Source organism: Petaurus breviceps, unplaced genomic scaffold (assembly GCF_028583685.1).
Source record: "Petaurus breviceps papuanus isolate PSGF00001 unplaced genomic scaffold, PetGlider_PUasm1.0 76, whole genome shotgun sequence".
Lineage (NCBI taxonomy): Eukaryota > Metazoa > Chordata > Mammalia > Diprotodontia > Petauridae > Petaurus > Petaurus breviceps.
In genome coordinates this window covers 48,200,863-48,218,049 of record NW_027186473.1, presented here as the reverse complement: position 1 = coordinate 48,218,049, position 17,187 = coordinate 48,200,863, and the positions used below count along the sequence as shown (strand labels likewise).

The following is a 17,187-nucleotide window of genomic DNA, read 5'->3' as shown; positions in this document are numbered from 1 at the left end:
AGTTCATATAAGTCTTTTCAAGTTATGAACTCTGTCTGCTCCTCATTTCTTATAGCACAATAGTATTCTATTACATCCATATACCACAACTTGTTTAGCCATTCCCCGATTGATGGGCATCCCCTTGATTTCCAATTCTTTGTCACCACAAAAAGAGTTGCTATAAATATTTTTGCACATGTGGGTCCTTTTCCCACTTGTATGATCTCTTTGGGATACAGCCCTAGAAGTGGTATTGCTGTCAAAGGGTATATACACATTTCTATAGCCCTTGGGGCATAGTTCTAAATTATTCTCCAGAATGATTGGATCAGTTTGGTGGCAGTATTCTTTAAGGATCTCTTTTATATCTTTTATACATGTCTCTTTAAAATCTAAATCAGTTGGATGTTATTAGATTCTTTTGTTTGTATGTCATCAGAGTTTTGTTCTCAATGCCTTCTTATTCTTCTCAGGCCAGGTCTTCCTATAAAATTTTAGACCATATTAGCTTACCTATCCTTTCTCCCTTTTTCCAGCCAATTACCAAGCACTTATCTTCTCTCTCTCCAACTGACCTCTGCGATTCCATGGATAGATTTCAGGGAGTCTTTGACTTAGAACTTAATATTTGGATAATATATTTCAATGTAAGTGGTTTCCTTTGTAATCCTATGTATTTTACTTTATGCATTTAAAAACATTGTTCTGAGAAGGGATACATAGGTTTCACAACACTTACAAAGTTGTCCATGACAAAAAAAAAAGACCCATGCTTTAATGGGGGGTGAAGGGGGATCAGGAAAGGCTACAGTAGAATGTGATGCTTGAATTGAACTTTGAGGAAAACTAGCCTAGGAGACAGCCAGTGCAAAGATATCTTTATGCTCCCTGTGCATTATTTCAGGTTATCAAACTAGTAATTTATAGGTTGACATTGCTCTAAAAACAATGGATACAATTCTTTTTTTTTGGGGGGGGGGAGGAAATGGATAACAAAATGGATACAATTCTTTTTTTTTTTGGAGGGGGGAAGGCAAGGCAATTGGGGTTAAGTGACTTGCCCAAGGTCACACTGCTAGTAAGTGTATCAAATGTCTGAGGCTGGAGTTGTACTCAAGTCCTCCTGATTCCAGGGCTGATACTCTATTCACTATGCCTCCTAGCTGCCCCACAATTAATTTTAAGTAAACCTACAATATGAAAATCTGAATTTGCACAAAGATTAAACTAAGGAATTCTTTCATTTACAAGTTTAATTATTGTGTTCTCAAAAGGTTTTACAGCTGGATTCCTTTTCTCATGCCCTTTTCTAATGTTAGTGCCTCCTAAGATTACCTCCAGTTTATCTTGCCTATTTTTTGTTTCTACCTCATTGTTTGCATGTTCTCTCCACCACTAGAATGTGAGTTCAGTGAGAAGAAGGATTAGTTTTGTTGCTGTTTTTCATCTCTCCAGTGCTTTCTAGCAGAATGATTGGCACATAATAGATACTTTATAAATGTTTATTAACTTGACTTTCATTATCAAAGGGGACTCCCAGTTCATTTCAAATAATTTTCTGTATTGAAAATTGATCTATAGGAACACATCTCTTAGTTTGTGTGTCTCTAAGTAGTTCAGAAGTAGCTGTGGAAGTAGCTGTGCAAGATGGAGGGATCAGAAGTCATCAATAATGAAATGTTAGGGGAAGTTAGCAAGGAAGATCTTAAGGTAAGAAGCAAGGAAAAAATCCACAGTGTAAATTAATTTGAGAGTTTATTGAATTTAGTTTTTCCTAAAGCAATTATAGGCAGTGCAAGCATCATTGCACAGTAGATGGGGCACTGGACTGGGAATCAGGAAGGGCTGGATTCAAATCCTACTTCAGACACTTAACTCTCTGTGTAACCCTGGCTAGTCACCTAACCTCTCTCTGGCTCATTTTCCTTAATTGTAAAATGAGAAGGTTGGACTTAATGGCTTTCTCAGATCCCTGCTAGCTCTAAATCTGTGATCTTATGAACCTGGACTAGAGAATCTCCTAAGATACCTTTTAGCTTTAAAATTCTTTTTCTCTGGTCTGATTTATAATTTGTGTTTTACAAACACAAGATTCAGCTCTTATTTAATGAGAAAGCATTACAAAGTATATATTTATTACATCTCTAATAAACTATAAATCTATTATGAATTATAATTATTAACCTATATCATTTTACTTCTTATTGCCTATTTGTATATTTGTCTATATTATATAATAGTATTTTGAATGAATAGATCTTTGTTTTTTAAGAGCACAAAATTTATATTTTTCTTTAAGACTACCCTTTTGTCTTTCTCTAGGGAACTAATAAGGTTTTACTGTAATTCCAATGACAATGAAAAGGGATTTGGGTGTGTTTTTTCCCTACCATTCCAGTATTTCTACGCAGCACATTGATTTTTCTTTTCTGACATGGTCCTTATCGCTCCCTACTGAATTTTGAAAATCAAATCCAAGTTAACTAACCAACTAAGCCAGAAGAATGCTGAGCATCCCCTTTTTTGGCCTTTTGGCATGATTATCTTTACTGTGGATTTCTGGGACTCATCTCATTGCCTGAACAAATGGTTTATTTCATTCTAATTTGAAAATGCCAAGTGAAATCCTTGCCATGTTAAATTCTTGTCTAGAGATTTTTATACAAAGAACCAGTGCTGTAGAATGTGACTTTATGGAGACATACTCTCAATGCAAAGGGAAAGAGTAATTATTGGAACTTATTTCTTTTTCCCAGCATGACTCCTCTGCCTTAATCAGTTTGGACCCTTTAATAGTCTTCCACCTCTTCTACACATTTATACTTATGTCCATATATATCTTCCTTGTTTTCACTTCTTTGCTTTTGCCCAGGCTACTAAGTGGCTACCTACATCGTCCTAGTCATTCCAAATCTTTCATTTGCATCAGTAGGCCTATTCCAAGTGCTTTCTTTACCTAATCTCATCCTATGTAAATCACTAATTTTCTAATGCCGCTTGCTGCCTTTGGTCAAAACATATTTCAGGTAATTTCCTCTACCATTTAAATATTTTTGTATGGAAAATATTTGTGAGCATATTCCAACAATGTTGGCAAATAAGTGTTGAACAAATGGCCAAACCATGGAGATTTTCTTTTTAGAAATGGAGGGATATAATTATAAGAATTATTCATATCCAGGTCATTGCTGCCAGAAATTATAGAAGTATTATCCTTAAGGAACCTGGTATTCTTAATCAATGTGATAATGAAGAGAAAAGGAGTAAGCTGTGCAGCCTATCCTGAAGGCTATAAAATTTTAGCAGCTATTGAATACCTAGCAAGACAAGACCTGTTGATAGAATAATACATTGATAAGTTTTTTTCCATGAATTAACAGACTACAGAGCCCCAAACTATAAATATGGGCCTCAAGATATCCCTGATAATTCAGCTAATAAACTCTACAGTAATCAGATCATTATCACAGACAAGACTATTGCTTATAACTCCTTGGACAAAGCATTGATCCATAAGAATGTAAGAATATTTTAAATAGGTGTCACCATACAAAATATCAGTTATCTCCAAACAACATGGAATGAAAGAGTTTCAAATTGTAGATTCCTTGCAAAAGAAGTAAAAATCTTGTGGGAATAGAATGAAGTACCTATCATCCCTGTGGTCCTATCTAATACTACAATCATAAGAATCTACAAAAGATGAATACTTTTATTCAATTAAAAAAGCAGGTATTTTTATCAATAATAGCAAGGCAAATGGTACTTGCCTTAGTACCATTTCTTAACTGAACTCCATTTTAAAAAAAATGAGAATGTGACAATAGCATAATAATAAAAATAGTAGTAATAGCACTCTCTAAGACTATAAGTGGCAAGGCAGGTGCTGACCTACATTAGTCCTCCTCACTTAGAGTTCATTCACAGATGAGGTCACAAGTGCATTTCTGAAATAATATTAATTCCTAGTTATCTTCTGGATGAAGCCCAAGAAACTCAGATCCAAGAATGCAACCAAAAGACTACATGGGCTACCTCCACATGGACCCAACCATCACAAGGAAATATTGAACAAATTTGACTGTTGATTGAACAAGTTAACAGATGTTTAAGTGACTATGTGCCAAGCACATAGTATGCCTAATACCAGGCATTTTCACTGGCTATCATCCATGTATGTAATACTCTTCCTCCTCTTCTCCACTCCCTGGTTTCCCTAGCTTCCTTAAAGTACAAACTAAAATCCCACCTTCTACAGGAAACCTTTCCCAATCTCTCTTAATTCTGGTGCCTTCCCTCTGTGGATTAGTTCCTATTTATCTTGTATATAGCATATATGTATGTAGTTATTTGCATCTTGTCTCACTCACTAGATTGTGAGCTTCTTGGAGGTGGGGACTGTCTTTTGCCTTTCTTTATATTATCAGCATTTAGCACAGTGCCTGGCACATAGTAGATGCCTAATACATTTTTATTGACTTACTGATTGACTGATAAATGACTGATGGGGCTCTCATTCTAATGGGAGTAAATATCTAGTTACAAGCATAAGAAATTTATACAGGGCATGTGAAAAGTCTTGGTGTGGTTTTAAGCTTTTGTAACTCCACAAGCATAAAGACTACAAATGTACAAACATATCATCTGAGAGTTTATTTAAGTTTCTTTTACACTCATTTACTTTTATGAATTTTGAAAAATAAATTCTTCATTTTAACAAGATGGGGCACACTGCCTATACATTGTATAGTATTATATTATTATATATATATTATATTATTATATATATTTATTATTATATATATTCAACAGTTTCCTTGTGACATTTTCTTAGACCAACAGAAGAGGCCCTCCTGCTTGTCCACTTTGGTCACCTGATCTATCCCCAGTAGACTTTTCTTGAGGGCTTACATCAAAATCTCATTCTTTGGATGATCCTAAGGTTAGGATTACAAATGCAATCTTTACAGTCACTGAGCAGCAGCTGATGAAAGTGTAAAATCACCTAGAATTCTCTATAGCAAGATAGTGATTATGTTGAATTTTAATGAGGCATTAATATTTAAAATTTTAAATAACCTTTTATATTTTTGTGTTTTTTGGTAAGTTTGTAGTGTTTATATTTTTGAAGTTATTAAAAATTAAAACTAAGCTTGTGGTGTGTTCAGAAGTAATGAAAGATTACAAAGAGCACCTGGGATAAGTAGAGCCTCTTGGGAAAAAGGGATTTAAGGGATCTTGAAGATAGCCTGGGACACCAAGCATGGGAGGATGGCCAGTGCAAAGACCCAGAGACAAGAGATGGAAATGTAAGGCCAGTTTAGCTGGAACGTGGAGTATTTGAAGGTGAATAAAATGCAAGAAGGCAAGAAAGTTAGGATAAGCCAAGCCATGAAGGGCTTTAAATGCCAAACAAAGATTTTATATTTGATTCTAGATGTACGAGGGAACAACTAGAGTTTTTTTTAGTAGTTAAGGGATTGTGGTGGCGAGGGGCTTATGTGTGACATGGTCAGGTACATGTTTTGGAAAAATCACTTTAGCAACTGACTGAGAGAGGAAAGATTTGAAGCAGGGAGACCAGCAAGAAGGCTAGTTATAGTAGCCTGGGCCAGCAGTTCTCAAATTTTTTGTTCTTAAGACCTTTTTATTCTCTTAAAAATTATGGAGCCCTCTCCCTCAAAGCTTTGGCATATGTGGGCAATACCTATTGCTAATCAATATATTAGACATTAAAATATCTTTATATTATGAAAATAGTTCTGACCTTCTGAGCCCCACTGAAAGAGCCCTCTAGAACCTCTGGTCTAGGCAGAAGTTGATGAGGGTCTGAACTAGGATGGTGGCTGTATGAGGGGAGAGGAGACATAGACAAGACATGTTGTAAGGGTAGAAACAATACGATTAGTCAGCATATCAGCTATGGGGGTGGATGATGCCAATGTTGCAAGCCTGGTTAACCGGGAGTGCCCTTGACAGTAACAGGGAAGTGCAGAAGACGGAGGGTTTCGAGTGAAAGATTAAGAGTTCTGTTTGGACACAACTGAGTTTGATATTCCTACAGGACATTCACACAGATTTGATTATAGGAGTGGTGGGATTTAGACCTGGCAATTGCTACAAGAAATTGCAGGAAGGTTTCCTTTAAGTAACGTTGATTTAAGTGGCATAAGGAGCTCCCAACTGAGGAAGACCCTCTACCAAAGGGGCATTGCATCAGCTAGGCAGCCTATAGTTTTAAACAGTTACCTGGGGACCCTTATCTATAAATAATCTTCCTAGGGTTATACAGCTAGTATATGTAATAAGGTTAATTTGTATGTAATGTGTATAATTATATGTAGTATGTTATAAGGTCTAAAGGTGGAACAAATTTCAGAGTCTATCACAGTCAGCCCCTTCATTTTATAGTTAGGAAACTGAGGTTCATTGAGACATAGGTAGTGTCAGGTAAGACTTGAACCCAGGTTTTCCTTTCTGTGAGGCTGATTTTTCTATTCACCATGTCACGCTGACTCATTCTTAATTTTTAAACAATTATACCTTAATAGCCATTTCATTTTATTTCAGTTGAACTAATTTCCTTATTATCTTGAAGAAACAATTTTGTTTAGTGATTATATAAAGGTGTGACTTGAAATCATCCAGTGTACATCTGCAGTACCATGCAGAAAATTTAGACTCTAGACTTAAATTAACACCTCAACTGGAGGTGAATAAAATGTAAGAAGGCTGGATAAGGAGTTAGGATAAGCCAAGCTGTGAAGGGCTTGATTGGTTTAAAGAGTAACATATAATAGTAACATGTATGTATAGATGTATGTATATGTGTATACATACACAATCAATTGAATGAAAGTTTCCTCCTATGATGTAATTTTATTTATTTATCTTTCTCTTAAAATATTTCCCTGCCAACATTAAATAGCAGTAGCCTTATTGAGGATAAAAACATACAGCCTTCATTTCCTTCAAAAAAAACTGAGCATATAGTAGTATTGTCAGTCCTATGCACAGTCAGTTGCAATTGTTGCTTTGTGTTGTTTTACTTCAATTTTCAGGGAGAATAATTTTTGGTTTCTGTTTGTCTCCTATGTTAAAACAATTTATCAAATTTTTTAAATTTATAGGGGAAAAGTATTAAGAAAACCTAACAGAGGTGATGGACTGGAGGTGCAGAATGAGACATTTCTAAACATGGCCAGTCGGAGAATTTATTTTGACTCTGCATATTTGTTAAAAGTATTTTGTTTTGCCTTCCATCCTCTCACCTCCTTCCCCCCACCTGCCAGAGGGATGGAAGAAGAGAGAGGAAATAATTTTTTGTTAATTAAAAACTATAAAATTGTTTAGAAGTCTAAAGGAGTGTTTACTTCCCCCCTGCTGATGGTCTCCTTTCCAGAGAACAGTGGTAATAGTTGAATAATGTCACCAGGAGGTTTAAGGATACAGAAGTTATAAGGACAGCTGTTGCCATTGGTAAATTGTGTGACCAACCTGTCCTCCTTGGGATCTTGTCCCATCATGCTGTTACCCTTGACTTTTCCTGAAGCTCACAGAATCTGAGGCACTACAGAGGAATGACAGGATTTGTAGGCACTTTGAAAGAGTGACAACAGGCAGGAGCTTTTCCCTCCCAGAGACAGCCTGCCCTGGATACATGTACAAGTCTGCAATTTAAGTAACAGGCCTAGAATCAACCTGTATATTTACTCACTGATGTTGTATAAGTGGGTTACACTTGAAAGTGACTTTTCTTCCAGTTTTACAAAAAATTGATTCAAAGCTGGTTGAAAAACAGCATCCATCACATGTGAAATGGCAAGTAGCCTTGATCTGAAAACAGCAATGGGCATGGAATTAGAAAACAAACATTTGCACTCTTCAGAGAAATGCATTTACATATACCGATCATCTATTAACTCATTTGATTTTATTTATCTGATAAAAAAGTGTTTTGTGATTCGCAAAACCAAATCAGTTGATACATTAAACTCATGGAACCCAGTTGCTAGGAAGAATTTGTTGTAATATCTTGAAGAAATATGTGTATGCATTGCATAGAGGAGTGTAACTTTTTGAAGTTTGAAGTGTTCTGGTACATTTACCCAAAATGACTACTTGGTAATTTCCTGCAAAATATAGCAAATAAACTTCTAAAATGCAGACTGTTAACTAAAACAGTTCCTTTGGGGGAGGTGATACAAATGAAAAGGTGTAGGTTTGAAAAGTTTGCATTCTTGTAGATAAAAATAGATGTTATTGTTTTGTATATTCTTGGAGATTCAAACTACATCAAAGTTTACTGTTTTCACTTGTTACTGGCTTTTTCAGAAATTCATAAAAAGAAAATTTTTAAGTTAGTTGTTGATTTGATCAGCAGAAAACTGTTTGTAATTTTTCAGTGTTCTTTGACAAATTGTTGGCTGCCCCGTGAAAATTCATTTTGTAAAAATAACAGAGTTTTTGGGGCGGCTAGGTGGCACAGTGAGTAGAGCACTGGCCCTGGAGTCAGGAGGACCTGAGTTCAAATTCAGCTTCAGACACCTAACACTTAACTAGCTGTGTGACGTTGGGCAAGTCATTTATCCCCAGTTGCTCTGCCCTCCCCCCTCAAAAAAAAAAAAAGCAAAAAACAAAGAAACATACAAACCTTGCCAAATTGTGCGCATTCAAGTATTTTACCTTCACTTACACTATTTATTCATTGTTATAGTTTGCTGATCAAATTAGATTGACCTCGCCAATTTCTACAATTCATTTGTCAGGGTACAGGCAATGTTTTAAAATACTTTATGCTTTTTTGGAAATAAGAATTTTCTAAATGATGTATTTGTAATATTTTTGCAAAGCCTGCATCTTTTTAGCTAAAACTTCACCAACCCTCAAGGTAGAAAGCCATTAAAGTAGGGGAAAAAATAACATATATCCAAGGTCTCCCATCTCTAATCTATCCTTTGCACAACTGCAACATTGATATTCCTTTTTAAAAATGGATTTATTTGTTTATATATAACTAACATTTCTCAATTTATCTGTTCTCTTCTATCTCAGCTAGCCATATCTTTAAACAAAGGATAAAGAAGAAAAATCAGCAAAACTAAAGAGCATGTAAAATTTCTTACATTTTATTCAGTCTTATTCCCTTACATCTGCAGAGAAGTGAAGAGTGGGGGAAGGTATTTTCTCATATCTTTACTTTGGGGTCAAGCTTAGTGATTATAATTTCATGGCTTCAGTTTAAATTATTTTGATATTGTTCTCTCCATTTACATTGTTTTAATCATTCTACATGTTGTTTTCTTATTAAGGCTTACTTTACTTTGTATCAGTTCACATAAATCTTGTCTTGTTTTTCTGTATTTATCATATTCCTTGTTTTTTAGAGCAAGATAATATTTGGATACATTTATGTAACCCACTTTGTTTAACTGTTCCACAATTGATGAGCATCTACTTTGTTTCTAGTTCCTTGCTACTGCAAAGTTTTGTCATTTTTATAACCACAACATATCTTATGAGTCTCCTTCACTCACAGAGTCACCAGCCTAGTTCAGGTTCTCATCACCTCTTGTTCCAGTAGCACTTCCTAAAGCACATAAGCAACAAGTGACACATGGTCATGGTTGAGGCTGTGGGACCCAATCTCCGTCCTTAGGCTGCCCTTTCTTCTTCCTCTGCTACTACCATGGTAGGAAATATCATGGCACAATAATATTCCACTACATCTATATGACATAATTAGTTCAGCAATTTTTAAATTGGTGATTACCCATTTGGATTTCAGTTCTTTGCTTTCCCCTTTTAATTCCTCTTTCAGGATCAGCTTGTTTGCTTGTGCCTATTCCTCCCCTGGTATTATCCTCCCTCTGGAACTCTCTCCCCTGTCCTCACTTATTGCCCTGTTGAAAATTATGTTTTGGTACATAAGCTGTACCTATGTGTTCAACCTTCCTTTGTCCATTTCAAATAAGTGTGAGGTTCTTCTGATGCTTGCTCCCTGCACCTCCTCTTCACATTAGTACATTCTTAGAAACTTCAGTTATGAGAAATAACAAATTTAAACCTTTTCTTCTTCCTTTTGGTACTTTTCTGTTCCTTTTACCTTCCTTTCTCTTTCCTCTCTTCAGACTCTCAGTAAAGTCCTCTGGTTTTCTTATTTAACTCCCTCAGTACTTTTGACATTAAGATTCTGAAAGAAATACCTATTTCTTCTCTGGTTAATATTTTAGCATTTTATCATCATACTACCCCTAATAGCTCAAATAAATATACATTCCTGGTTTTTCTTGAGTCTTGTGTCTGAATTTCAGAGTTCTTATTCAGCTCTGGTCTTTTCATCAGAAATGCTTGAAAGCCCTCTTCCATTAAAGATTAAATTTTTTTCCCTATAGGATTACACTTAACTTTATGGATAAATTATTTTTCGTTGTAAACTCATATCTTTTTTCCTTTTGGAATAATCTTTTCTAATATCTCCCCCCCCCTTTTGCAGGTACCAGGTTTTATATACTCCTTTTCTGAATATTTGTAATTTTTTTTCTTAGCTGTGATATTTGGGACTTTTCCTTTTGGGGTTTCTTTCAAGAGGTAATCAGTGGATTTTTTTTTCTATCTTTACTCTCCCCCTTTGCCTCTCATAGATCTGGATAGTTCTTATTTATTATTTCTTGAAACAGTGTCCAAGCTTTATTTTTTTAACCAGGTTTTTTTTTTTTAGGAAATCCAGTGATTCTTAAATTATCTTTCTCTCACCTGTTTTCTAGGTCAGTTGTTTTTTATATTAGTTATTCTATTTTTTTTCAGTCTTTTAATTTTCTTCTAATATTTATTGTTGTCTCATTGCTGAGTCATTGATTTCTGTTAGGTATCTTCTTATTTTCAGAAACTTCATTTTTTTAGCTAAGTTTTGCCAGTTCTCTTCTAAGCTTCTTCCTATATTCTTCAGAGCTTTTAAATTTTTTGCTTTATTTCTTCTAAAATATTCATGTAGTCCAATTCATCCTCCATTTAAGCTACTAAAGTGATTTTCCTAAGGCATAGATTTGACCTTATCAACCCCTATTCAGTAAACAAAAGCTTTTTACAACCTGGAACCTTCCTGTGTTTTTGTTTCCTATCTTCCTAGTTGTTTGGTTTTTTTTTTTTTAACACATTGCTAAAATTTGTTATCATGAGCCAAACTGGCCTACTCATTGTTCCCTCTAAACAACTAACTTTCCACCTCCCATCTCTTTGAGTTTATCCTTCACGCCTGGAAAATATCCTCTCTTCACCTTATCTCTTGGAATTAGTAGCTTTGTTCTAGGTTTTGCTGCTGTGCCACCTGCTTCAAGAGGCTTTTCTTGATTCCCCTACTTTTTAGTCTTCTGCCTCCCAGATCATAAGAGCTAGATCACTGTCTGTTAATTTATGTGTATTTGTATTTACTTATTTGTGAACATGATATATGCCATCATTAGAATGTCAGCTCCTTAAAGGGACGGTCTCACTTTTGTTTTTGAACTAGTGCTTAGCACATAATAGCCACTTAAATACATTTGCCAATTAATGTTTCTCTCTATATTATAGCTTGGCATTACGTAGGTTTTGATATCTTGCTTTCTCTGAAATAGTTACATTAATTTAGAAGGTAGGCTTGGTAATGCCTCCCCCCCCCCAACACTGGGGCTATAAAGTAACTCATCGATTGGCACAGATGTACATGTCCCTTAATCTCACCCATAAAGGGGAATAAATTGAGCCAAATGCACCCCCAAATACTCATGTATTGATGGGCAAGATGATCCTTTATAAGGTTTTTTTATCTAGCTTCAAGGACTCATTATTAAAAGGGAATTATCCAGCTCCTGTAAGATTTGAATAATAGTTATGTTGCTATGGCATTTCTCTTAGATGTCAGGTGACTATTATTGCTCCTCTCCCCATTAAAATCTTCATTACTTATACTATAGGAACTATTCTTCCTTTGGGTCTATAATAGTATTAGAGAGTCAGTTTTTTGTTTGCTTGTTTTGCAATATAGTGCTCATGTACCCTTGGATTTTAGGAAGCACAGTCAATCAATAAGAATTTATTAAGCACCTCTCTGTGCTTAATATGGGATACAAAGAAAAAGGTAAAAAAAAAAATGTGCCTTAAAGAAACTTAAAATCTAGCAAGGGAGGTACGTACGTACAGCAGCCATATACAAAACAGAGAAAGTTACTTGAGCGGGGAAGGCACTAGCAGCTGGGCAAATTAAGGAGAAGCTTCATACACATGGTGGCCTAGAGCCAAGCCTGAAAGGAAATAAAAAGGTACTGACAAATGAAGAGGAGGAAAGTTTGCAGTGCAGAGGCATAATCCATATGAGGAGCAGCAATGAATTGACTGCAGAGTGTGTGGAGGGGCTAATATTTCAGTAAAGCTATAAATAAAGATAGGTCAGGGCTAGGTTTAGAAGGCCTTATCTAGAAAAACCCTTCATAGTGTTACTCCCTTGTAGGAAACTAGATATTTTGTCAGCAGCGATCTAGGCCTCAAGATTGCTACTGAATGTATGGTTACTGTAATTTGCCAAATGATAATATTAATGATCTGGCAGGATTAATGCTTCTTTCAAGAGTTCTTCTCTACTCCTAGGGACTAGTCTGGAAGAATTAGGTTGATAATAAATATAGTTCTACCAAAGAACCAGTAAAAATGTATGACCTCATTTAAAATTAGTGATCCACTATTCAAAAACAATTAAAAATTCTTATTAAAAATTTATTTTCAAAAGGGGGGGGGGCGCGGGTGGCACAGTGAGTAGAGCACCGGCCCTGGAGTCAGGAGGACCTGAATTCAAATCTGGCCTCAGACACATAACACAAAAAAACTAGCCGTGTGACCTTGGGCAAGTCACTTAACCCCAACTGCCCTCCAAAAAGCAAAAAAAAAATTTTTTATTAAAAAAATTCTTATAAAGCATTTAGTATCCTAATAAAGATTTATTGAACTGAATAAAATCATTACTCCATGGATTTTGGATCTTATAGTCAACACCTGTTATTCATTTATGTATATTGTATAGTATAGTAGAAAGAGCATTGAGTTGAGAGTCAGAAGACATGGCTTTCTAGGCCAGGTATGATTGACCCCTTAGGCAAACCAATTATTTTCTTTTTGCCTTAGTTTTTCATCTGTAAAATGGAGATAATAATGTATGCTCTACCTGTTTGAAAGAGTTATTATAATAAATGGAGAATGGGATAATAAATGTGAAAGTAGTTGGTAAGAAAAGTATTATGTAAATGTGAGACATTATAAAATCGAAATATTGTAGTGTATCTTCCTCAATTTACTTTGAAAAGCATACTATGCTAGTTATCCTTTTTCCCTTACCGTTAGGGTTCTTCTATGTTATTTTCCATTTAGTCTGCTTTTAGATGGATAAGAAGACAAAGCATGGGAATGTGAGAAACCTGGTCAAATGGTATAACCTTTTCCATTCACTCAAAAGTCAAACTAAGGACATTTCAGGCTTGAGAGGTTTTTGGTTTTTCTTTTACATTATTAATGTTGAGGAAAACATCTTTATAAGATTATTGAGGCTATACACTTTGTTTTTATCTTTTATTTATAATGAATACTTTAATTTTTTCAGTTACAAAAATGTCAATTACACTGATGAATTTTAGAATGCCCTGATGTAAAATGTTCATCTTTATTTAAACAATGCATTATCTATAATTTTTCTTATTTTTTCTTGGCAGCAACTTGAATTAGTGGAACCTAGTGGTTGGATTCATGTTCCTTTAACTGATTCCCATAAGAAGCCAATTCGCACATTCATGATACAGATTGCTGTTCTAGCCAATCACCAGAATGGAAGAGACACTCATATGCGACAAATTAAAGTATATACTCCTGTGGAAGAGAGCTCCATTGGTAAATTTCCTAGATGTACGACTATTGATTTCATGATGTACCGTTCAATACGGTGAATCTTTTAAAAATTAAATGGGTAGCTAATAATGTGAAGTCTTTATTTTTCCTTCTTATTGATACTGTTTAAGGTATCTTCCAGTGGGAGAAAGGGTAGAGAATAAAAATGGTTAATTATATTGTATAATCTTACATGTCTAAAATGGGTTTTTTTGGTTGTTGTTTCACTTGAATAAATAATTTAAATGCATTTTGAGTTTCACTTTCTTTTCTCATGTCAATTAACTTCATTTTGGATTTTTATAAACTTTACTTTTGAAACATTTTGTGTTTTTAAAAATGTGTACAAAAAGCCACATTTGTCTTCTGTTAGAAACTTAATTGAAGAAAAAGTTTTGAGGGAATTTTTGTTTGCTTGTTTTTTTCTTTCTTAAAAAAAAACTTATCAGGTGATTACTTCATGCAGTGGTTATACATAAAGGTATTTCATTGACTTTACTACACGTTTGGGATAAAATCCAAAAATGTGTTCTGTTAGTAGGTATGGTCTTTAATAGGTCATAGCTATTACCTTTTTTTTCCTGCCCAAAGGAAGTTTATTCTTTTAATAAGATCGATTTTTTAGCTGTTATAAGTTTTTAAGAGGGACTCCATTGTGGTAAAAAGCATGTTTTACTTTTGCCGAAAAGGTTATTATTTTAACTGGTTTAAGTGGGTTTCACCCTTCTTCATAATTGGAACTGTAGTAATAATTTAGCAAAAGGAAGTGAACATTTATGAAACTATTCCATATGGTCCTCTTATTAAATTTGTATTCCATATGGTCCTGTAACTATAGCTTGGTATATAATGAAAGTGTTACACATATGACTGGCATTACAAAGAGTATGCAAAGCACATTCCTTTACTTCCTAGAACGATCCTCTATAATATTATAAAGTACAAATATAAATTTAAAAAGAAAAATAAAACTTAACTAACTTGCCTCACTGCTACCTGCTTATTTGGCACTTGATCCAAAGGTGAGCCCACAAATATGAAAAATGGTTAGGGACTGGGGCATTAAAAGATAACAGAGCAGAGTCATTCTGCAGCAACCCTTCACCCTTAAGTACTCAAATGTCAGGGGGAAAATTGGACTGCCCATAGCTGGTACTCTCTTAGGTTGTGGGAAGTTCAGTCTAATTGTCATCTTAAAATGTAGTAAAGTGAATTTTACTGTCTTTCTTCATATTCTTCTTTGTGTGGCATGAAAATTAAGAACTGTAAGCTGACAGATAGCAAAAGAAATTAGGCACAAAGTCCTGTGTGATTCATTTTAGTCTTCTATTAAGTTCATGAGAATTACCCAGCAACATTTTAGTACTCACTTCAGGATGCTCCTGAACAAGACAACTAAAAGGAGGGCATTAATAAATGGTACCTGAATGACGTGACTCCAGTGGTATCCAAGTTGTTGCTTTCCTGTAATTGAAAAGGTTTCAGTTGCATATTGGTCTGGCCTGTACCTTACCCAGGTGTGTCCTCCCATTTACCCTCCCCACACCCTAATATTTTTTTTTTAAGCATTCAGGGTTAAGTAACTTGCTCAAGGTTACATGGCCAGTTATTTCTGGGTGTGGTGCTGAGTGTCTGAGCCTGGGATTCGATTTCCAGGTCATCCCAATACTGGAGCCGGTGCTCTTACTCGCTGAGCCACCTGGCTGCCCCTAAACAATTGGGGTTAAGTAACTTGCTCAAGGTTACACGGCCTGGTGTCCTGATATTTCTTGATGAGCATTCTAATCACTCCTTCTCTAGAGTTTGAATTGCTGGTAGGGGAGAACTTTGAGATGGTTTTAGAGGGGGCCCCCCCTGTTATGGAAAAACCTTAGCAAGAACATTGGGGTTTGTTGATTTGGCAAAAGCCCTGTTTGGGGAGCAGTGACTGAGTGAAAAAACTGGTGACTGGGTAAAAAAAAAAATGTTACATTCTTCTCCCTATCTGTGTCTGCCAGAGTTGGAATGAGAAAAGGATACTTGGGAGCAATCAAATAGTATACAGGTATCTAGTGAATAATTGTAGTAGGCAGAAATTGGTGGTAATAGATGGCCATAAGCAAAAACAGTTAGTACCCAAGAATTTCCTCTTTTATCCCTTGAGCTCAAGTGAGTTTTTTCCACCTTTGCTTTTGTTCCCTAATTGGTATAACAACTGTAGCTTCTCTTTTCTTCTGTCACCTGCTGGCAATTGCTGGACTCTCTCTCTCTCTCTCTCTCTCTCTCTCTCTCTCTCTCTCTCTCTCTCTCCATGTACTATGCATCTTTCTTATTTGAAGGTGGGGGTAATGCCGTTATATTAGCCTTTTAATGTCAGAGCTACTTGAGTTAATTTTGGTTTCACTGCACATGCTCTGTATCCAGGATGATACTTGAGTGGTTAGGGCAGGTCAGGGGAACAGAGGGATCAGTCAGTAGGCTTGATCCATAGAGTGATATGGACAAAGGTAGAAGACTAGAAATCTTTCTCCTAATTAATAGAAAGCCAGGAGTTGTCTAGGTAGGTCCCAACAGCCCCTAAATCTGGTACCGTGTGTGTGTGTGTGTTTGAGACATGGTAATAGATAGGACTGAGGATTTGTTCCTAAAGAGACTTGGAAGAAGGGATGCTTTCCTCAGAAGTCATAAGAAATGATCCAAGAGTTTACATTGTATTTCCCTTAAAGGGACATGGTGAGGATCATTAATTTAGAGCTGGTTATTGTTCAAGAAATTCAGCACACTCTAGACCATACCAGACTGAGCTCCTGAACTTACCAGTGACCTGAATTATATATATTAAGATCAAAACCAACAAAGGCACTTGAAATTTTGAGGGACTGACTTTGTTCCACTAGCTAAAGGACAAGATATCCCTATTGATTTCACAACCCAAAGAGCTGACCAGAACCATATTACCTCTCAGTGATGCTTATAGACACTGAGAACCTGCTGCCTGGAAATGTGATGCTGGACATCATCCATCTTAAGGGGTTAGAAAATACTGGAAAACTACTGGCTGCTCTTTGTGGTGCTGTGGGGACCACTTGCTAGAACTAAATCCCTCCTAGGAGACCAGCTCCCTATGTTCTACCTTTCACGTTTGACTTGACCATGTATTCCCTTAGGACTCACTACCACCAGCCTTTCCTTATTCTTGGGCTCCATTTACCCAGATTTTATGCAGAGATACTGGCTTTCAACTTCTGTATCTACTATCTCTGAAGTAAACATATAAACTTTCCTGAAATCTTCTATAAAGTATTTTAATTGCTAGTA

The 17,187-nt window shown here is 35.7% G+C and overlaps 1 protein-coding gene across 3 annotated transcripts in view; it reads left to right on the top strand.

Moving 5' to 3' along the window:
* ANAPC10 (anaphase promoting complex subunit 10) overlaps nt 1-14,140 on the top strand; it is a 137,269-nt gene extending 123,129 nt beyond the window's left edge. For 2 of the 3 annotated variants that reach the window (XM_069105466.1, XM_069105467.1), the window contains one exon: nt 13,719-14,140. In XM_069105466.1, coding sequence (XP_068961567.1) covers nt 13,719-13,949 — 231 coding nt within the window. In that variant the 3' untranslated portion in view covers nt 13,950-14,140. The remainder of the gene's footprint in view (nt 1-13,718) is intronic. The other variant, XR_011171896.1, reaches the window with a different exon arrangement.
* The last annotated feature ends 3,047 nt before the right edge of the window (nt 14,141-17,187 follow it).